This window comes from Rhamphochromis longiceps, linkage group LG12 (assembly GCF_057381845.1).
Source record: "Rhamphochromis longiceps isolate RC_006_pf linkage group LG12, R_longiceps_female_GT1.1, whole genome shotgun sequence".
In the NCBI taxonomy this organism is placed as follows: domain Eukaryota; kingdom Metazoa; phylum Chordata; class Actinopteri; order Cichliformes; family Cichlidae; genus Rhamphochromis; species Rhamphochromis longiceps.
Window position 1 is genome coordinate 14,269,482 of NC_140568.1, and position 23,489 is coordinate 14,292,970.

General features: G+C 39.5%; 1 protein-coding gene across 1 annotated transcript; it reads left to right on the top strand.

Moving 5' to 3' along the window:
• Positions 1-3,458: 3,458 nt before the first annotated feature.
• Positions 3,459-23,339, top strand: vps37ba (VPS37B subunit of ESCRT-I a). Its single transcript, XM_085424865.1, has 4 exons — positions 3,459-3,638; positions 13,697-13,868; positions 18,642-18,724; positions 20,849-23,339. The coding sequence occupies exons 1-4, from the start codon at positions 3,534-3,536 to the stop codon at positions 21,335-21,337; spliced, it is 849 nt and encodes a 282-aa protein (XP_085280991.1). The 5' UTR covers positions 3,459-3,533; the 3' UTR covers positions 21,338-23,339.
• The last annotated feature ends 150 nt before the right edge of the window (positions 23,340-23,489 follow it).

Below are 23,489 nucleotides of genomic sequence, written 5' to 3' on the forward strand. Positions count from 1 at the left end.
TTATAGACTGAAAATGACTGAAACTTTAGTAACTAACCAATATGCAAATGTTATAGCAAAAATTGACTATTCACCATAAAGTCTATACATTTGCCAATTTGCTGTTTCTTCTACGTTGTTCCATCAAAATAAGAAGGCTTCAGGAATCTATGGTGGATATTTTACACTATACTACGAATATGAAAACAATTGTCATTTAGCCCTGGCCACAAACCGTCATCCACTGGGCTCAGGCCACCTCTTTGCTTTTACACTAGCGCCATCTAGTGTTGTTGTCACGGTTAGCATTTCAAATAAAGACTACTTGAGCATCTTTTAGTCATTAGCAATAAAACTCTCTATAAAAACTGTGTTAAACGCATATTTCCTGATTAAAACCTAATTTCTTTTTTCTTTTTTAAAGATGAATGATTTGCAAATCATCAAAGCCTTTCATTTAAAATTGTACAAAAAAAATTCTACAAGTATGTGTAAAGCTTAAAATGGCCAATGTACATTAAACTAAATAGATTAACTTACAAAGGTTCAGTAGCTTGGTCTGATATAAACGGAGCATTTCAAATCTTCCTCCCTGCTTAGTAAAAAAGAACTGTGGGCAGATAGTTTGCTATTTAAGAATACTGTTGCTCAACGCAAAGTTAAAAGAGTTTGAGGATTTCAGTAGGGGAGACCGGGGATAGTTGTAACATTTTTGACATTTCTGTCTGTAAATTGGAGCTCGTTTAAGGTAGTGGATTCAAAATGTAATGCAAAGTATTTACATGTCTCTGCTATTAAATAGTGCAGCTATTTTCTCTGCAGCACAATTACCCATTGCATGGTATGGTCTCAAACACGAAGAGTGAAATGTTACAATTAACCCCATAGTCTGGGTTAGTTGTAACATATCCTGGGGTAAAATGTAACACAATGAAATAAGGGTACTAACAAAACATTAACGTGTAATCTTTGTTTATTCAACACATGAATGCACTTAGAGCCATTTATGTAATTATGTGTGTGTGTGTGACAGAATGCAGAAATCTAGCTTTTGAACATATTCCAACCCCCCAAAAAGACAAATTATGGAATTTTCTGCAACTGAATATTTCATTAATTTTGGTTGGTCTTCCTTGAGTTTGGCCTCATTGGCTCAGTGGGCATTATAACCTACAACTCTTGCACCAACTTTGAACATAACAATGAAGCTGAAAAAATGTAGTTGTTCACCAGCATCGCAATTCCATTACTTTTTATCATGGCTTACCTTGGTGTGGTTTGCAAAGTGCTTCAGAAAGATGAGGAAATCTGTTTCTTGCCCCCATCCTGATTTATTTCCACTACCAGTACTTCCTACTGGTCCATCTCTGACACAGTGGTCTGCATAATGTATGTGTGGGAACACAAACAGTGGAGGAATTGTGTTGCCAATGGCATTAACCGCATATAGAAATGCGACCAGTGAACCTCTCTCTGCTGATGTCGTTGCCCCAACTTGTTTAATATAAGTTAAAGTAATAGTGTGGTAAGCTGCAACATCTGCATTATTGTTACAACTAACCCAGACTGTTGCTGTTACAACTGACCCAGACTCCTATAGCCATGAACTAGCTAACATTACAGCCAACGGCTAAAACATTAGCACTAAAGACCTACACAGAATATATCCCCATAGACATACAAATAACATAATTTAAGTTTGATGAGTTTAACTGCAAAGCAGATAATGCTATTACAAATTGAAATAAAGTAGAAAAACTTACTTTTTGGCATACAAATCACTTTTTTTCATGTTAAATTGTCTGTGTTTGACAAAATGTGCTGATTTTTCACATGTGATAGCAGAACTGAATTGGGCATGCACAGGATGAGTCACATCATTTGAAACTTAGCCCTGATTGGAGAAATTGGAAGTGTTACAACTGACCCACGTTACAACTATCCCTGGTCTCCCCTACCAACATTTTGTGTGTGTGTGTGTGTGTATGTGTAAATGGTAGAGATTGCATCCTCAGTACTAAAAAGAAGAGGAATCATATAATTCTAAATAGGTTTTTTATTTTTTGTTTTATTTATGAAATTTTTTTATTTCATTAAGATACTGCCAAAACACATTCCTTATGTATTACAGCAACATGGCTTTTAAACAAATGGGCGCAGGTTCTACTCTGGCCTGCCTGCAGTCCAGAACTGTCACCCACTGGAAATATTTGGCCTACTGTTAGCTGACAAAGCATTCATGAGCTGCAGAGCAGCTGAAATCTAAAATCAAGTTATCAAACTACAGCATTGGTCTTCTCAGTTCCCAAAAGCTTGTAGAGTGCTGTTAAAAGAAAACCATGATGCAACATATGGGAAGCATGCTCCTGTTCTCACATTAAAAAAAAAAATACAATATATAGGGGTAAAGATTTACATACCTCGTCCATCTCCTATACCATTTTTGATTACACTATATATATTGTAATCTAAATGCGTATTTTTAAAATGGTTTTTAATGGTCTTTTACGTTGGTTTTTTTGTCACTTTCAACATTTCATGTTATTTTTGTACTTCAAAAATAAAACATTACAAATAAACACATTACAAATAAATATTTATGTTTAATAGTTGATGTTCTTATTGAACATGAACAAAGTTTCAAATAATGAAGTCACTGTATATATAAGTAATCCCTGTGGGTCAAAAATGGCTTCTGATACTTCAGACAGATTCTTTGCTCTAGCACTGTACGTTGTCACTGAGAATGGATATCCCCAATATGGTCATCACAGGCATACAGCTCTGGTTGTGAGCTTATAAGTCCTGCCCACCTGCTGTTTGTGAAGTGACTTTGACTTATAAATCTATTCTCAAGCATAATAGTTCACATGTAGCTGTGTTTAAAGGCCTTGGTTAAAGAGAGTGAACATGTTGAGACAGCGTGAATTACTTTTACACTAATTACATACAGTATTTCGAAATAATAGTATTAACAATAATACTGATTTTATTAATATAGTAATGAAGGTGAAGGTGGTGATAGTGACAATGATATTGGTGGATTTACCAACAAGTGCAGTTCCTGTAATGACCATATGAGGGTTTTCTCTAAAAGTCAATGAAACTCTAGTATTTTATCAGTCTTAGCTTTAACTGATAGATGTCTGTCTGCATTGCACCATGCAGTTTTCGGGTACATTTTAATAAGGAAGATTGCTAGCTTACTACCTTACATTTAATTCCGTCAATTCAGGCCACACAAATCAAATCTAAACTATTACGTACCCATCTTTTGCGTGCAGTCTATAACCTCTGTATGTTGCTAAAATCATAAAGAAATGTAATTTTGGTTTGTGGCCTATGAACTCGGAATGAGTTTGACACTCCTGCCTCGTTGGATCGTACACTATTGGTTCATTTTCCCATCGAAAGCAATATTTCTGACAGCACCTGAAGGCGGCACTAGGCCTGTATTCTCTCTACTTCCTGTAAGGGAAGCTCAGTCAGCTGTCACAATTTGAGGCGAGAAGAGAGGGACCACAGCGGAGGAGAAACACACAACAGCAGCTAAAATGTCTAGTTTTTTCAACAAGTTGAGCGGGTACACGTTGGTTCAGCTCAACGAAATTCTTGAGGACGACGAGAAGCTCACAAAAATGGTACAGGAGATGGACGAGGTATGTAAATCTTTTGTAGTCCAGTGTTAGCTACTGACTCCCCTTTCTCGGCCAATGTGTCTGTGTTTTTTTCCCTCAAGCCTTTGTTGTGCTTTCCCAACACTCGCTGGGTTCAGTTACTGGAAATGGCTGTTTCTGGTCGCGGTGAGGATTTAATGTTAAACGTGTGTTGTCAAGCGAACTTACACGTCTCGTAGCCCAAAACAGGGTTAACAACGGGCCGGAGCATTGTCTTAAGTTTTAACGCTACGGAGTTCCAAGGTTTCGACATAGCTTCTCCACAAACCTTTCGTTTCCCAGATAACAAAGCCTGTCAATCTTTTGTAGTAATCACATGCAAGAGTACGACTTAATCGTTACATTTTGGCTCATATATTGACTGCCTGGCTCTGCTCCAGCAGCACAAGGACTCAGCAGTTTCTTTTCACGGTGTCATAAGTCTGTCTTTCTGATAAGCCCCACTTCTCCCCCCCATACGCACAACGATTACAGCCATGCTGCCCAGAATGGTTAAAGCGCAGACAGATATTTGGCATATTAAGACGAAAGGCTAAAAGATTAGCATTTTATACAGGATTTGCCCTTTTGATTATTTCCCTTGCGGCTGCTGCTTCTCTTTCTAAAACCGTCTCTTCCACTGAGGGTTTTAATCTTCCCTTATGTTCTCCTGCTGAATCAGCCCCGCCACCAGGGGCGTTTCCAGGATATTTCAATAGGGGAGCATTGGGGAAAAAATGACCCCAAAACAAGACTCCCCCACCACCACTCCCTCTCCAGGAAGGATGGATAATCAGATTAAAATTTTAAAAAGCGTAGAAAGCAAGTCTAGGTAACATTATTTATGGTTTCTTATGTAAAAGCCACAATCCTACTTAAGTAATGCAAACAAAATTGGCATTAAATATACTTAAAATAGTTAAAGTCAAATTGGTCACCCTTCTTATTCATATACATTTTATTACAAGATCATAATTATTTATTAATTATTGTGAATATGAGTTTAATTTTGGCACTGAATATAATTTTAATTGTACTCAATTGTACTCCTGAGTAGCCAATACAGTGTATTATATAAGTAGATTAACTGTACCCCTGCCCACCACAGCTGCTGGAACGTTTCCCTACCAAGTGCTAAATCCAGAGGAAACACTTCACACCTCTGCTTTTCACCCAACAGCTTGGACCTGACTGTTTATCACAAACATTAAATGCATATTGTCAGGACTTGGGAATTTCTTGTCTGTTGTCATGACGCTGAGGTGTTGTCTAATTTTAGCTTAGTTTTTTTTTTGCGCAATAATGACTCGCTGCCTGAGAGGTGATGAAAAGCCTCTATTCACAGAGCTGAGAAACTCGAGCACAAGCTTCTGTATATCAACATAATGACAGTTTCAGCTCGACTACAAGACGCAAGACTACAGGCCTTTGGCATTTGGATGAATGCTGAGCTGTGAGTTGGTCTTTTGTGTTGTCGCTCCTGTTTTTCATCCACACCCTGTCTGATTGTCTCTATGGTTTCGTTTTCCCAAGTCCCATAGGTTACAGAGAGGGAGGAACAGGAATGACACTGCAGCTGTTGACTTGTGTTAGTCATAAGATTGCAAGAGATATTTAAGAGAATGGGACACTTAAAAACATGCCTGAACCACACTTGAAACTGTCTGGGAAGTTTTTTGCTCACAGTACAGTGGATAAGAACAAAGGCAGTAGGTGTCATAAGGCACTGAATGAAACATGAGAGTGCTGAGAGGCACTGTACGCTTTTCTGTAAGCAACAATCTTCTTGTTCTGTAAAAAACACACTGGCTGTGTTGGCATTTGAATAATGCAAATAGCCCTTTTGTGAATTTGTTTAGTTTCAGTGCGTCCTGTTTTTGAACGACTAAGAATTGCAGATACGCTTCACTAGGCTGCTAGGATGTTGATTACCCAGTTGTTGTTTTTTTGATAATTCTCACTGATGTTTCAGCATATTTAGACTTTCTATTATGCTGTCCATTGTGTAAACCAGGAAGTATCACTTCAAGGTCTGTGTGGTTGTGGGTGTAATCAGACATTGATTTGCTTTCTTAATGACACAAATTATACCAATACCAATCCTGTTGATGGTGTTGGCGAAGAGCCAGCTTTCCATTATGCTGTCTGTTTTGAATTAAGATTAATGTGGCTTATCTTTTAAGACCTTCACTAATCCAGGAATTGTGCTGGTGAAGGTTGTAGTCTGTTATTTGGAGGTGTAATCAAACATTTTCAAGTTTTGATGCCAGTAACATGTCATGGTGTCAGTGAAGACCTAGCAGCTAACTTATGTAGCACGAGCATCCGTCAAACCTGGAATATCAGAAATTGGTGGGATACAAGGCTATTCTAAAGTAATTAACCATACAATGTAAGGTATTCTCTCCATTACAAGTCAAGGCATTTTATTTATAAGCACGTTTAAAAGAAATGCTGACCAAAGAGCCAAAGCTATCTTAAGAATGTATAAAAAGCCCATCTGACAATAATAAATGGACAATTACTCCTTAATTATTGTTTTCAGTGTGCAGACAGAGAATATTTTCTTAAGGTTTTTCTATGTTCATTTTGGAGAAAAACATCTCACACTACATCATGTGTTGTTTTACCTAAAACATGAAAAATCCATGCCATCTGTATTTACAAATATTATTCAACAATTAGAACACAGCTTATTATAAACTAGTCTTTGCATTCCAAAGCAGTGGCAGGAAACCTCGCGTGTGTGGGACGTGCAGTTTTCCCAGGCTCACTAAAATGGCAGCTCAGGTGGTTGTATAACCTTATGTTCCTCCCAACCTCACCTTTACTCTGTTAGTTCACAGTAAAAGGATTCTAGTTTGTTTATTTTGAGATTATTTGGTTACATTGCAGGTGGACTGTGCCTATGTGTCAAGGTCCCCCCCCCCCCCGACCCTCTGTCTGATCTCTACTTCTCCTGTTGAGCACCATATGTAGTCAAATTTAACCCAAACTGTATCTAAGGGTTAAGAATTAAGCACTTCTATAAAACATTTCCTGATGGGCTTTTTAAATGCTTATTTTACTGTCCATTTTGAAGCCAGCTAAGATAAAGATGTTTTTTTTTTTTATTATTTTGAGACCTTCAGTAAACAGGAAAGTGTCTTGCTCAAGGTTTGTTTAGTTGGGGAGTGTACATAATCATTCTTATTTTTTTTTTTTTTGTAATGATGACAAAGGAAAGCCGGGGCTCATCCTTTTGATCATGTTGTTGAAGAGCAAGGAAAACAGTGCTAGGTTAGCTAGCTCAGTAACAGTAACGAGAGAATTAAGACTTTGGTACTACTACTTTGACTTGTAGCATCTGATATTGACCATGCAATGTCAGGTGCATGGTCAATATCATGCACCTGACATTGCAAATCTAGTGTTGGGACAAATCTAGTGTCCCAACACTAGATTTGCTAGTTTGCTACATATCTTTGATGAGAATCTCCTTCAGTAAAACCTTTCACTTTATCTCAAAACAACAAGAAAGGACTGAGGCGTTGGAATAGCATCTTAAATGCAGGATGCATCTTCCACACTAGTGTTTGGATCTACAGTACTTGTTATCGACCATATAATTCCCCTTTTTGTGCCAGCAACCTAAGAATCCTGATTACTAGAAATAACTGAACAGTTGAGTCTTTAGACTTTTATACCAAATCAGTTTTGCTGTGTCTAAACGTTCAGACAGTGTGATGTTGTTTCAAGAGTCCATGCAGAACTGTACTGGACTGCATTTGCACTACAGTGTCATTTCTACGTTGTACACAATTGTTCCTCTTCTCTAAGTGGAATCCTTCTGACCCATGGTTCGAAAGAGCCTGAACTCTTCACCTTTCCACTTGAGAACTCTGCAGCCAGTCTGCAGTTTCAGACTTCATAATTTTATTTCTCACTTCCATAACCGATGCAAGATGTGATTCTAGTTTGTTTTGTTTTTTTTTTCATGTTTTTGTGAGTGCTGCGTTACAGTGACCTGAATTCAGTTGTGGTTATTTCAGCATCTCTCCAAAGTTCAGGTCTGTGGTCCATCCAGGCAAGCGCTTGACCTACATTCGTTGTCATTATTTCAGGAGGGTGGGCTGCGATGTAGAGCATTTCCGCAAGTAAACAATAATATGGTTTTGCTCTGACAGAACAAGCCTGCAGTTATAGATGCTATTTTAAAGCTCTGCATCACTAGTGGGGCCGTAATGAATGAGCAAATCAGATCTTCCAGTAGTAAGACCAGTCACCTGGAGATGTGACGGTGCAAATTGTAGTTATAGTAGACTTGTTTAGCTGCTTTTACTGCATAAAATGTTGCCTCCCCTCATTCAGTCCAACCACTGACTACTTTTAGAAACTATTCCATAAGCCTGGCCTGCGCTGTGGAGTATTTTTAGAGTTTTCCTGTGTTCTCGCCCAGTCCTAGTTGAGTTTGTACATAGAACATGTTGGATGTGTGAAATGAGTCATCAGAGAAGGCACAAGAGATTTTTTTTTTTTCTTCTTTAATCCCCCGCTGTTCCAACTGTAACATGTTGTTTATCCCATTTGTCTCCATTGTTTCAGTTCATATTTGTGTTGATGTAATACTCCACCAATTATTCAACAACTCGTCATTTAAAAACAGTCGTGGATGGAGTTTTCCACAGTGAAAAAAAAGATGACATTGTATCATCATCTCTCTCTCTCATATATGCATGTATGCATATGATATTAACATTGAATCATAAGTTGCTGCATTGTGAGTCAAGTCACTCTGTAATAATACACATCACTCCAAACATCAGCACGGTACAAATTGCTTCTGTTCCGCCAGCATTTTTGTCTCACGTCTTTGTTTTGGTCCTCTAGCTAAGACTGCACAAGTAGTAGATGTTTTTTTTTTTTTTTTTTTTTGGAGTATTACCAACAGTCATATGAGCTCATTCACGGATTTTTCCAGGTAGAGAAGCTTATATAGTCATTGCTTCCTGCCCACTGTGCATGTTGTGGTTAAAAGTGGGTACGGTAATAAATATATTCTGCAGTCTAATTTTCAATTATTCTGTTCTACTTTCCCACACTGAGCAGAATAGAGAGCAAAAAGCATTTTGACTTGCTTGTGTTTTATTCTAGGGTCGTTGGCAACACTGTTACACTTTCAGTCATTTAAAAGCCTGATTTTTGTCTCTTTTGTCGACTGTTTGTAACAGTTCATGAGTTAATAATTTCTTTAAGATTTCTTGTATCAAGTGTTTTCAGAATTACGACGATCTGTTGAGCAACAATGTAAAAAAACAAAATGTGCACCTATGTGTGGGAACATTTATGTAAGATACTAATAAAACAAAACCTTTGCAAATTGCCACTCATATAAAAGTCCTAGCTGTTCTTTGTTACATTTGTACAGAAGAGAAAGCCTTTGGTCTTGCAGCCAAACATATTTGAAGATGTCACTTAAGATTCTTCAGAATTGTTACAGGTATTTTTTTTTTCTGCACTTTTTTTATTTTATTTCATAGACTGAAAATTTAAAGACTGAAACATTTTTGGCATGATATTTGAAAACAAAACTGTTGTTAGTTGTATTATTAATTGTATTAGCATTGATATGACAGTATATTCTGATAAAATTGTCAAGTGTGTGCACTAACATTAATGTGGAAAAAAAGGAAATCCTTCATATCTTGGATTTAGAATTACAAATGGAATCGTTTCTTTCCTATCTAAATTATCTTCTTGTCATTTTGTAAAATTTTGCACTATTATTAAAAAACAACTGGTTTGATTGTAGGTGTACACAGGACTGTGCAAAGGTCTGAGCCACCTCTTGTTTCTTTATGTTTTTCTTGCAGGGTATTTTTCTTTGGACTGCTTTTGCACTCATTTTCAGTCCAGTCCTTGAGCATTTTCAAAAAAACATTTTGTTGAGCTACTTATCACACACCAAAACATTTTAACTCGTCTGCACACAACGGATAACTTGGCAAAGAACACATTTTAAATTTAATCTTCATGCACTTCATTACAAGCAGCCTCCCACAAAAACACAACTGTATTTTTCAGACCATAAGGTGGATTATGAGCGCACTGTCAATTTTTGAGAAAATTTAAGGATTTTAAGTGCACCTTATAGTCTGAAAAATATGGTATAATTTATTCCCATTTCTTTAGCTTAATCTTTGAAAAATGCTAAATATAACACAGTTTAACAGGCATAAAATAGTAATTATTTCCCAGCAAGGTGATTCTGTGCCTGGTTCTGCTGGAGGTTTCTTCCTGTTAAAAGGGAATTCTTCTTTCCCACTGTCACCAAAGTGCTTGCTCATAGGGCGTCATATGATATATGTTGGATTTTTCTCTGTATGCATGTCTTACAACATAAAGTGCCTTGAGGCGACTGTTGTTGTGATTTGGCACTTTATAAATAAAATTGAATTTAATTCCTAAATAGCTATTAATTAAAAGAAAAAAAAAATCAGGTGAACAGTATTGCCAGAAATGGGGAGGTAAGCCCTGAGAGATGCATCTGGCCCTTCAACTGATCCATCTACTCTGCCCTGAAGTCTCATTAGAAATGGTCTCAGTGGAAGGGTAGCTCTCAAGAAACTACTCTTAATTGTAAATCCAAATAAATTTTTTTTTTTTTTTTTTTTTTTTTTTTTAGATATAACAGTCAATGTCTACAGCTAACTGTCATGCTCTGTCTTTGTTTGGGCTGCAATTCAGCCAGTGGTGTTGGGATCGTCTCAAAACTAATAGAATTTCGAGCACAGAAAAATCTAAGAATTCGAGTCACTGTGTAAAAGAATCTGAAAAGTGTCTGGGAACATGTACAAACACAACAATGCAATAAACGCATACCAGGGGCCCGTTCTTCGTACGTCGCTCACTACATCCAAGATCAAATGACACATCCAAGACCAAACCATCGCGCTAACCGTGAGCTCGCTAATCCAGTTCCCCGAACACACCTGTTGTTGACGATTAGTACAGCTGGACGCAGTGATGTGACATCACTGGGTGTCGTAAAAGGGGCTACGCATCGATAGTAGAAACATTGATCGGCAACCCGCTGATTGGTCGGCGAAAATGTCGAAGGGGCGCGCTCGGTATTTTCCGGCAGCAGAGCAAGAACTCTTGATTGAGGGATTTCAGGAGTTTCAGAGTTTAATTAAAACGCAAGGGAACACTGCAAAGGCTGCAAAAGCAAGGAGAGAGGGCTGGCAGGAAGTTGCTGACAAATTAAACTCGTAAGTAATTCAATAATAACAATAATAATGGAGTGGGTTTATATAGCGCTTTTCAAGGCACCCAAAGCGCATGACAATACCACTATTCAGTCACTTTATTATTTATTCATAGATTTATTATATTACACTATATTATCCAATATTATATTACATTATATTATATTGTTATATTATATCCCCTTTCACATTAGAGCCACAACAGGACCCACTAGAACATGGGAACAGGTAAAAGTGAAATATAAGAATATTCTACAGAATGGTAATATTTATCACTTATATTGCTTTTCGTCTCTTGGAAAGAGACCCTGAAATAATCTATTTGTTTGTTCATAACAGCAACCAAGAAAAGGGCAGAGCAAAAAAAAGACAGGTGGTGGTCCTGCACCCCCTCGTCAACAAGTTGGTTAAGTAAATAATATCCTCACGGAAATATCGATATCTCTCAATGAGCACACTGTCGCGCTGAGCTAAAGGATCCTGTCTGTCCCGCAATATACGCTGGATTCTGAGGACTCTCCTTATCAATCTTGCACCTTCCGCAATGGGTTTCTCGCGTAAACGGACAGGACATGGCTGCGACAGACTTCCCAAATCCACCTTCGCTTTTATATGGGGCAGGGATAGCTCAGTAGGTAAAGTGGTCGCCCCATGATCGGAAGGTCGGCGGTTCGAATCCACTTAACGGCTACCCTGAGGTACCCCTGAGCAAGGTACCGTCCCTACACACTGCTCCCCGGGCGCCTGCTTAGTGGGCTGCCCACTGCTTCACTGAGTGAATGGGTCAAATGCAGAGAAAAACAAGTAATTTCCCCATGGGGATCAATAAAGTATCCATTATTATTATTATAGCCGTGGTCTCTCATCTTGATTACACGAAGTGATTTGCAATTGCTACTCTGAAATATGAATTAAATCTGTAATAATCACATACATGTAATAGAATGTTAATAGTACATTTCCCTTTTTTAGGAAATGACCTGTATGTATCTGTGTGAAATCAATAAAAGGATCAAGTGCTGCATTATCTTTAGTTACATTGATGTTATTTATTTATGGTGAAACAGTGGTGGAATATCGCTGTTGCTTTCGTATAAATGAAGCGGACATACCTGCGTGGCCGCGATCTAATCCTGTTTACATAAAGTAAACCTGCTCCCGAGCAGGTTTATGCTTACGGCTCTGTTGCTATGACAGCAAGTCCCGGATGAGTTTCGGGGAACCGAACGATCCAGGATCACGCGAAATCGTCAACAATCTAATCCAGCTAACTTACTTAGCGAGGTACGAAGAACAGGCCCCTGGATAGAAGACCACACAATAGAACACTACCAGTCTTCAGCAATAAATTGCTGCTCTGGTTTCTCCTTTTTCTACTGCAGTAAAAACATACCTGAATCGAAAAAAGCCCCAAATGGAAAAACAGCCAGCCAACGTTCAACGAATGCCTTTGGAATATCCACCAAGGAGCCCAGGGAATTATTTCTGAAGAATAGAAATGAGGAGAATTTCTATTATATTGGAATTGTACAAACTCTGTTTCTGTCTTACATACTGTATATCCATGCAAGCTGGCACGTATCAATAAATCTCTGCACCCGTTCCCCATTTTCCAAGCAAAATATAAAGAAATGAGGCTGCCTCAAGACTTTTGCACAGTTCCGTAGTCAGTGCTTAATGTAATGCAAGTGAGTCATCAGGAAACAGGTGTTTACACACCTGAATGGAATGGAGCCCAGAACATGATTTGACCTGCAGGTTTCCTGCCATGACAAATCAGTCGTGTCCTCACGTCAGGCTCATTGTTTGCTAATAAAGTGTACCAGTTAGGAAGGTCCGTGCTTCCTCTCTTTATATTGTTTTTGTTGTCTGCTGCTCTACTCGAAACTTTAAAGAGTTTAAATTTGACCAATTCTGAAGTGCAAAGTAAAATTATTTCTAAATTATATAACAGCATCCGGCGGTGTAAAAACGACAGCGCTCTGTATATTAAAGTGAAGTGTGAAAAGGAGGGTAATTTGACAATTACTGAGAAGTGTTGGGCTCACGCATGCAAGATACAGTGGGCTACCACTGGGTCTAATGTTTGGCGTGAATTTTGCTGGAAAAGCATTATGAGATTTTTCATTACCCCTGCTCAACAAAGATATCGAGGAATTGGTGATAAATGTTGGAGATGTGGGGGAGATGGAGCTAACCATTTCCACATCTTTTGGGACTGTAAAGATATTTGCCAGTATTGGTCTCTAATTTTTGTTTGTTTGTTTGTTTGTTTGTTGTTGTTGTTTTTTTTTTTTGGGGGGGGGGGGGGGGTGTTTTTTTTTTTTTTCTTCTTCTTTTCTTTTCTCCTTTTTCTGTCTTCTTTAGTTTTCAATTATAAGTTAAAATGTGACAGCAAAGAAAATGTAAAAAGGCAAACTACTGTTATGTTCAACAGCTGTCCCAATAAAAGAGATAATAATAAATTTGACCAATTATGATATTTTTCTTTTTAGATGGAAAATATCCAAAATGACAAACGATAGCTTTGAGCAAGGCCTTTCAGGACTTTCTTTTTTGTTTATATAGATTGTTTTTCATGTATCTTGCTGCTTGGTTAAAGACGTTTAAAAATACTGAATATTTGGTGTGGATCAAGGCAGATGAAGTTTGGGTTTTCATGGCCAGAATTTGTCTTTCTAAACATGTGCAGATGTTTGTAGGAGATTCCTCTAACCAAACATTTTAATTATTGATGATTATATCAGTGATCAGTGTTGAAAAAGGACATTTTCTCAAGACAGATACTAATAACACTTATTTCTTGTTTTGTAGATCCAAGAAGTCCAGCAGAACAAGGAGAGGACACTGGGCAACAACCGAACCCTGGCAGAGCAAAACCTTGCCCTGCAGCCCAGACTGGAGCACAAGAAAGAGCAGCTCATCAAGCGCTACAGCAGTCTGCAGGAGGGCTTTGAATCCTATCAACTCCGCAAGTCCACCTTAGGTACGGCAGCAGCAGTGTGGAGAGAGAGTTTTAGAGGCATTTTTTATTGAACGGTTTGTCTTGAATTTTTAACGTCCAAAGGAAATTTGAACACTGTTATCCGTGAAGTCACTGAGAAGTGATACTTGCAGAAATGCTCAAGGGAATAGCCTGAAACGGAAAAGGCACACACACACAGGGTGTGTTGCTAATCGTAGCTGTGCTTTTTAAACTCCTTGTTGCATTATTGTAGTACACTGTGGGGAAAACAAGTTTACTCTCACATATTAACATCCTAACAGTAAGTACATTTAAATATCTGTGCACAAGGCCTTCACATCATTTCTGAACAGAGTGAACATTTCTGTTTGCATTTAGAAACGGAAGCAAGTCATGCCTGAGCTACTCTGTCTCAGACTGCAAATGATAAACAGGGGACCTTATTTAATCTTTTTAATATATTTTGTTCTATTCATGATTAGTAGTGAAATCAGTTATTTTTATTTCCTTCACATTTTTTAACATTTGAGTTAAAAAAAAATTGAAGTGGTCATAGTGCCAGTGGTCAACGTCCCCATCACCCTTCTCTAAGCTTTGATGACGGAGGTGAGGAATGGATCACTTTTCTTTTTTAAAACCCTAATTGGCGAATGAGGAGATGGTTTTGGTTACTTACTGATCTAGTGGTGGAAATGCTTAGTTAATCTTACTTTGTTTTTACCCGTGTAAGTGCCAAAGTTCTCTCTAAGTTTCTGCTTTGTTTTGTTGTGTGTTTTTTTTTTTTTTTGTTTTTTTTTTTTTGTTTTTTAAATCAGTCTTCCTATTTACGTGAGACTTAAGTAACCAGTCACAACACAACTGTCATTTCATAGTCACTGTTGATTATGAAAATGTCTGGGGTATTTTTAAGACCTGTTTAGGATTGTTTTAGGGTTTATTATTATTTCAGTGTCCTGACGTGATTCTATCTGTGATCCAGTCAAAAACAGCTTCTGTTATAGTTTTTACACTACCTGTTTGATGTAATCAACATATCATTATGGGTGTGCTGCAGAACACACAGTATGGTCATAATTGGTGAGGAAACCCTAAGAAACTAAAGGTGATAGCAGTTTCCTGTTGCTAGGAAGGTGATGTGGTACATAGCCTTTGTTCCTCATTGTTTCTTCTGTTTGTGTACATGAACACACACTCAAGAGACCTGTTTGACCAGTTGTCACATTTACTGTAGAAGGCCTCAGCAGCCTTGTTCCCAGAAGTGCTGTTCAACATGTAACTGCAGCTCAGGTTGAGAAACTCATGAAAGTGTTACAGGCTTGTAGCGTCCCTCACCGGCATACCTTCACAGCACTACAGCATGTGAAGAAGACGGCGTGACGATGTTTGTGACCTTGGTGACGCAACGGTTGCTAAGCAGCTCACTCAGAATAGAATGCAAGTCATTTATTCCTCTTGTGCTCTGATAAAAGTTTGACTTTGGCTCCGTCTCTGCTGGAAAGACAGGCTCTCACAGCTTTCAAAGGTTGTCACAGTCAACGGGAGATTTCTGTGTTGTGAAAATGAAGTTCCGTTAAATAAATTTTAGTTCTCAAGAATCTTTTTCCTTGTTACCGTGTTATCGGCGTCAAATATTTTAAGCTCTCTTCTTGGTGCTTGGACTGATATTATACCAATCCAGTGTGTTTTTGTGACCTTGTGATTTTGTTTGCCAGCATGAAGTGGCTTTTGTCAGATGTAGGTTACCCAGTGTCCCCCACCCCCACCTGCCATGTAGTAGTTGTCCTAGATGTGGATTTACTGGAGAGTAGCTGGGGAGGGACAGCGATGCTCAGAGCTGAGAGAAACAGTCATTTGACCCAGATGGGAGATTAGACGTACAGTAGCTTGTTGTGCGCTCGTTTGCATATTGTCAAACACCAGCTCTCCCTCATTTCCTCTCTTTTTCTCCAGAAATTATATGGCCTCTGCTTTACCCTTTACTGTCCAGTAGGCACTCCCCCTCTTTTCTATCACCACTATCCACTGCCTTTGAGGACGCCAGCCCTCAGTGGAGCATTGTGCTGCCAGGCAAGCTGCTATAAAACAGCCACAGTGGGTGGGAGGGAGTGTGGAAGTTGGAAGGATGAGAGAGAGAGAGAGAGGCAGGCAGGCAGGCCAACAACTCCCCCTTTTCACATATTCACAGCAGAAGTTGATGTGGATTCATTTACTAAATGGCCGTCCCATGATCTCTAGGCCCAGACTGGTGTTGTGTTCACCCAATTCTCCACTGAGTCAGAGAATTGGAGCTTTGTGCGCTGATCTGCCTGAGAATCTGCCTTGTTATGGGAGCGAGGTGGAAACAATAAGAGATGGGAGTTCACCCCGGAAAAAGGCTTTGTGTCAAGCATGAAGCCCCGGCCAGGGAGTTTTTTGTTTTTTGGAATCTAAGGGCAGCATTTTGGATTTCCAGGAAAATCTGACCTCTAAACACGGGGCTTCCATAGGCTGAAATTAAATTCAAGAAAAATAAAGTTTTATGTTGTCTTATATTTCCTGAAAGTTTGCCGTAGGTAATAAAGGTAGAGATGGTCTGTTCTTCACAAAGTCAGTGGAAATGATGAATTTTGTAAGTCTGTTTCCATGATTGTCCATTATCATTGTAGTGGCCTAAAAGAATAAGAAGGGATCTTCTATCAGCAACTTAATGGTGGGATCAAAAGTCTCCAGCATTTGGCACATATGATGCAGATGATGATCATAAAAAAGTGCAAAGAAAGTGAGCGCTCAGTTTCTTTCTCACATCCCGCATAAAGAGAAAGCAATATAGGCTATAGTGGTTAACCTTGACCTGTTTAGCGACAAGTGATTTAACTTATAGTAATTGTTGAACATGGGTGGAAAGAAATATCTGAAACAAGATACATACACTAAGAATGTTTTTGTCTTAGTCTTAACAGAATAAACTTAAACTCAGCGTAGAAGGCTGTTTTATGACCTTGTCACACTTTAGCATCACGTGTGGTAAAGACGAGCATCAAATACTGTCCATTATTTAAGGTTTTTGTACTCAAAGGGTTAAAGTTGTTCACAGATTGTGTTATTTCTTGATGAGATGACAAGCAGCCAGGCTGCAGCTTTTATCTAAAGTTGATCATTAACTAAAACCGTCATGTTGCTCGTGTGTGTGTGTGTGTGTGTGTGTGTGTGTGCTCTTGTGTACTCTGTCAAGCTAAATCTCATTGTGCTAGTATTCAAGTCCTCAGCTAGTGTGTTAAATGTGATCTGATCACAACAAGGACAACATGTGTTGGTACATTTCGGCGTTAGTGTTTAAAAGGGTTAGACAGTAGTTCAGGTAACTACAATCACCCACTGTGTAATTATCAAGACTATTAACAAGGTGTGTCTGAAAAAGCCTTCACTATCTGTCATGTTTTCCACACAACCTTTGGATTCGTTTAATGAAGCTTCTTTATCCCAGCGTTCGCCCATACTGATTAAAAAGGTTACCACTAACTTCCTTCGTTTTCCGTTTCCCTTAATAAAAGACCCAACATTCGGAACTAATACACCAGAAAAGCTGCATGAGACTTTGACTGTGGCCTTGGAACACAACTTGGCGTGCTTAGTCTCATGTGGGAGGAAGCACACGCTCAGACAGCTGGGAAATCTTAGAGTGGTGCTGCCAGGGAAAGTGGGACCAGACTGAGATGAGGGGGTAGGATTAGGTGCTTTAGCAATTCCTTTTGGGGAACCCAAGCTTGTTGTTATAATAATGATAATATATGTAATAATATATGTAATGTAATATATTAATGAAGGGACACTCGGATTGTCTTTAAAATGTCTTGGACTTTTCAAGCGATGGCAGCGTTTTTGAAGCTCTACAGCTAGTCTGTCTCTGCCTTAGATACAGTCAGAATGTAACCAATCAGAACAAAGAACGCCTGCTGTTCAGTACCACCAATGAGCCAACCTGTACTGGATTTTTCTCTTGAAATCAAGCTTCCTTAGACCAGTAGATGGAGTCTGTTCCAGCTGTCAAGGGGCAGCATGTTAATGTTTGCACTTTTGAGCTACAGGTAGCTTTCTAGCATGGATGTTTACCAGTGTTGCTCTATATCAGCTCGAAATCTTGATTTATTTGTCCAGAAGAGCTCATCAGGTTAGACTGGACTGTGTGTAGATGGAGAGTAGTTTGGTGTTCTTGGTCTCACCGTCAGGATGCAGTCCCAGCTCCAGCTGGTGTAGACTTTCATCCCTGCATAGAAACACAAACAAAACTGTGCTCCTCCTTGGAGACACCAGGGCAGTTTCAGTTGACTCAGTTGAGCTTTGCAAGTTCACCGCAAACAGACGTGCTCTGACGGTTTGGAAGTGGCAGTCCCCGGACACTGACTGGCAGCATTCACACGTCCCGCCTCAGCTTTGTGTAACAGGCTCATTGAAACCTTTTAATGCCAGAACATTCATGTTTAAAGCGATGTCTTTTTATGAGCTCCTTGGTTTGAGAATACATTTGTGTTCCTTTGAGCAGTGTGTAAACACTACGTAATCATCCCGTGACTCAAATGCCTGAAGGATTGTGAACAGCTCTACTACTTCACTTACATCAGAGAGCTCACAAGAGATGAGAGAATTATGGGTTTGACTTGCTACCTGTATTTGCTTTCTTACATTGTGGAAAACAATTCCGGTTATACAACAAGCACGGTTAACTCTGACTGACTGCTGCCAACAGCGACCGCGCCTCCTCCCAGTTCAGGCCCAGCACAGTAATCTTTGTCGTTCCTCTGTCTTCCTCTTCAACAGACCACAAGTCAGGAAACACCTCTCTGGATATTCTGCTGGCCCTGCTTCAGGCAGAAGGAGCCAAAATAGAGGAGGAAACAGAGGTAAGCATTCTTCAGCTGTCACCACGGATGACTTCATGTATCCTCGGTCAGTAATTCTTATACCTGCTGCTCTAGTTGATGGTGTGTTCTCCTACAGAGGCTTCATTGTTCATATCTAAGATCCCTGTTGGAGAGTATGTGGGCAGCAGAATAGCTGACATAGAGGTGACTGCTACCTGTCCCGTCAGTGTTTTAAGGTGTTCTTCATCAGATTATACACAGTCATGTAAGAACTGTGCTTATCATTAAAAATATTCCAACATGTGGTTTTCTCATTTATTTTTGAACTTTACAGAAACTCCTAACATGAACCAGTACCACACAACCCTAAATAGGCCTTAACATGTCACAAAAATACAAAACAAAACAGGAGTGCTACAGCTAATAAGAAATCTAAACTCACAAAGGAACAGTAAAATATAGACTGAACAATACAGTGTGGTGTAAATTGCATTCTGCAGTAGCTCGCTACGAGTTGTTCTCAGTTGACATTTTAATAACAGTGGTGAAGTTCCCAAACATGAGCTTGTTTCTAATGAGCTACTCTGAGCTATTCTTTGTCAGTACAAACTTCCTCCTACATTCCAGGCACTTCCCACACTGGATTTATTTGCCATATTCTCCAAATCAATCAAATTGCTTAAGTATAAATTTGTCAGGGACATGCAATCGGTTTCACAGCTTGAATAACTTTAAATCTGGGCAGCCTAAAACAAAACAAAACTTCCTCTACAACTTCCTCTACAAAAACATTTGTGGTAATCATGGTCGTGATAGTGATTTTTGGTATGAACAGTCATGGCCTAATTACGCAGGAGTTAAATCTCAGATTTGTGCAGCTGAACTTCTTTTTAAGAGCGTGTGATCACAGATCATATTTGAATGTGACATTTCTTCTGCTAGTCTCTGCACTGACTGGCTGCTTAAAATCAGCTGCTGTGCAAGTCTTTTACCCTTTATGCTCCCAAGAGCACGCACCTGAAGTTCTTTGGTTGCAAGTATTGTTAAAAATAATGATACTTGGATGGCAGCATCACATTTCACAAATGTTGATAGAGTAAAGTATATCACTGTATGGCGTCAGGTCCTGACAGCATTTTTAAAGTGTCCCAGTTTATTTGGAAACAAGGATGTGCGTCGGCTGTTTTTCCTGGTATGATAAAAACATTAGAATACAAACTACTCGTAAACTGGTATGGTTGCCAGTGTTTATACTCAGTACTCTAAGTGTAGCAGACGTTGTTTTACTTGGTGTTTCTAAAAGGTTTGCGTCTTCTAGCATCAAACACAGAGCTACATTATATCAAACCCACTGATCGATGATTTAGCTCCATCTTCGATTCTTCAGTCAATAACTGTACGCTGACTGTTGTCAGTATAAAATATATACTGTAAATGTGGTAGATGTGGAAAAGATGAGACTCGTGCTTCTGTACGTGTCTGATAAATATCAGACTTCTTATATAAGCATGCAGTCCCTCACCTACATAGAGAGCAGGCAGCTGCCATTGATGAGTAGTGTTAATATAGTTTAGTAGTGTAGTGTTGAAGTGATATTTGAATTAGTTCGCTCAGTTTATGTGGGAAAATTGTCACTTTTTGTGACATTTTACCAAATGGAAGTGAGTGAGCAGAGAACCCACCATTAGATGAATCATTTTAAATGTTACATTCGTCAACAGTGAGTGATTCTCCCGCGTTGCTATTCCTATCAGTGTGACTCATGTCGACACTCTGTCTTATCAATTCAGCTTTAGTCATGTAGCAGCAGTTCACAAAACGCCATTATCTCAAGACACTTTTTTTTTTAGCCAGGTAGAGACCCCACAGTATCAGGAATAGAGGATCCCTTATCAGCATGCACTTTGTGACAGTCGGGAAGAAGGAAGTCCCGTTCTGCTTTTAGAAACTTCGACCCACCAGAGCCCTAAAATTTGTGCAAATATTTTGTGCGTTTTTTAAAAAAATAAAAAAATAAATTTTCAGACCCCTTTTCTTATTGCAGCCATTCACACTGACAGCGTAATTTCAGTGGAAACTTTTTCAGCATTTTTATTTATTTATTTTTGGATTAACCTTGTTTATTCTCTCTCTAACTCTGCTCCAAATCCCTTCTGTCCACAGAACATGGCTGATTCTTTACTGGATGGGGACATGACTCTGGATTTGTTTATCGATGCCTACCAGAACAAGAGGAAGCTGGCCCACCTGAGACGGGTTAAAATCGAGAAGCTGCAGGAGATGGTGATGAAGGGCCAGCGGCTGCCCCAGCTGTCAGTCCCTCCCTCCCGCTCTCAGGAAATCTCCGGAGCTGCTTCTCTCCTCAGCGAGGCTGGCAGCAGCTCCTCTTCCCCCCTCGCTCAGCCCAGAAGGAAGCCACCGCCACCTCCATCCCAGCCAGCACCAATTCTAAGTCCACCTCCAACCGCTGAGCCACAGCCTCCCTTCTCGTACCCAGCATCTCAATACCCACCCATTCCTCCCCGAACAGGGCAACCCTTCCCCAACATCCCCTCTGGCTACCCCAACAGCTACCTCTCTCAGTACCCCCCTGCTTTGCCTCAGAGGGCCCCACCCCGGATGGCCCCACAGCCTGGATTCATCATGCAGTAAATTTAAAAAAGTTGTCACTACTGGAACTGGAACTGTGTTGTCTGCCTTCTTGGATTACGACCAAACACAACACAAGAAAGCAGACCTGCACCGGCTGGTCTGGTCGGCCGAAGCAGATCTCCAATAAACCTCTATGGATTCCCGCTCACATCTCATTCTCACCAACAATCCTCCAACAACAAAACGACGAGTTCGTCTTCGACTCTTGTCCAGCCTGAGCACCTTTAGGGGAAGCGCAGCAGGCTGTGGTGACAGCGTGAGTCTGCAGGCTGCTGAGCTGGGACTCCTCATTTATCAGCACTTTCTGTCTCCCAGCCATCTTCTCACCTTTCCTCAAACATGTTCCTCAACTTTTTATGGTTTTTAAAAAAAAAAAAAGGGTTCAATTAGTCATTTCCATCTGCAGAGCACTAATTTACTGATACCTTCAATGCAAGCAAGGAGAGACCCTAATTACTGTGCAGTGTAGATGAAAATAGTTCCCAGAATATTCAGGCGAAAACTGCATCTATGCTGTGACTTTTTTTTCTTTTCTAAATAGGAAACATTCATAAGGTACATAGAAATCTTTGAATTTCAGCATCTTCTTATGATAGCGTACTGAGTTATGTTAATAATAGCCAGGATAGACTGATTGACACGTGTAAAAGAATGGCTGACTGGTCCATCTCAGGGCACAAGTTTTTAAAGGGGTTGTTGAGGAAGGCGATGGGAGGCTGAGCTTGTAAGAAATAGAGAGCGAGTAGGCCGGCGTGGCCTCGCATAATGAAGGATTCGTGTATAGCCATACAGTACACTCAAGATGTGTGTTGTTGTTTGTTTTGTTTGTTTGTTTGTGGGTTCCTGTGCTACACTCCTCTTTTATGTCGTTAACACCCTCAGTTGGGGTTGGAAGTGATGCCAACAGTTCTTTGGATCTCATCAGTTTTCTGTCACACTGAGCACCAAAGACTTCCCACATCATTCCGTGTTAGTTTTTTTTTTATTTTTATTTTTTTATGTAAACAGTAGGGTTATGTACCATCGTTCCTAACGTATCTGTTTGTGATATTGAGCTGAAACACTCTTCTTATGTACATGCAAGCCAGGTGTGCTGATGGGAGGCAGAGGTTAACCTGGTTTGGGAGAAACATTCTGGTGCAATTGTTTTGGAAAAAAAAATCAATTTTTTTTTTCCCCCTCTCCTCCTGACTGCGGTCGCTGTGCACTGTTGAAGAGCCACGAGTGCCTACACTTGAAGTGACGTTGATGACGTCTTGCTGACTACTCCAAGTTTCTTTATGTTCACATAGAGAATCCCCACCTTACGCCCCAGCCTCAGATTAACATGAAAAATGAAAACAAAACAGGTTGAGCATTATCTCCTCCCTCTCCTGCTGACTCTCTGTTCCACGAGACAGTTTAGAAAGAAAAAAAAAAAAGCCTGACTGTTTTTGCTTTCTCACCGGTAGCAGAAAGCCCATACTTATGTGCCAGAGAGACGGGACACTCCCCCAGGCTCTGTGCCAAGTGGTGCTTTTATTTCTGCTTCCAACGCCTGGAGGGATCTTACTGGTTTTTGTATTTAGTGTTTCCTTTTCTCTTTAATTGGTAAAATAACAGGGCTCGTCAATCACTTGTGTCATGTCTCATGTGGTTGAACTTCACATGTAAGCAAATGTCAGCAGGAAAAAGCAGAAGCTAAAGCATCAACGTCTCGATGAACCAGCATTTCTAACGACTAACAACTGATAATTCTTTCGTGCATGGCCTTTGTTCTGTGTTCATTTTGAGGATTCCTATTTAATACTACCTTTTTTTTTTTTTTTCCTTTTTCTTTTTTTTTTCTTTTTTTTTTTTTTAGCTCTTGAGCTGCTTTTTGTGTTCGAACTGATCCTCTGCATCCATGGTTTTATATGTGATTGGTGATAATTTCAGTGTAATGTTGTAGGTATTTACTTATAATGAATGTTTAAGTGGAATTTAATGCTATTTTCAAGTTCAATAAATCTGTTCTTTTTGTATCCGTTTTTTGCAGGGCTTTCTTTGTAATCCACAGCTTCCTCAGAGTTTCACAGACCTGTTACTTTTTGACAATGAAATAAGACTGCCATCTAGTGTTCCATAGTTGTTATGCAATGAAAACGTCCTCTAATGTGGGCAACAGTGCCAC

Bases quoted from the DNA above. Each gene is read 5' to 3' on its own strand.
- vps37ba (XM_085424865.1), top strand. From the start codon at position 3,534: ATGTCTAGTTTTTTCAACAAGTTGAGCGGGTACACGTTGGTTCAGCTC. The intron at 3,639-13,696 runs GTATGTAAATCT...CTTGTTTTGTAG, and splicing joins TGGTACAGGAGATGGACGAG to ATCCAAGAAGTCCAGCAGAA. The intron at 18,725-20,848 runs GTAAGCATTCTT...TTCTGTCCACAG, and splicing joins AAATAGAGGAGGAAACAGAG to AACATGGCTGATTCTTTACT.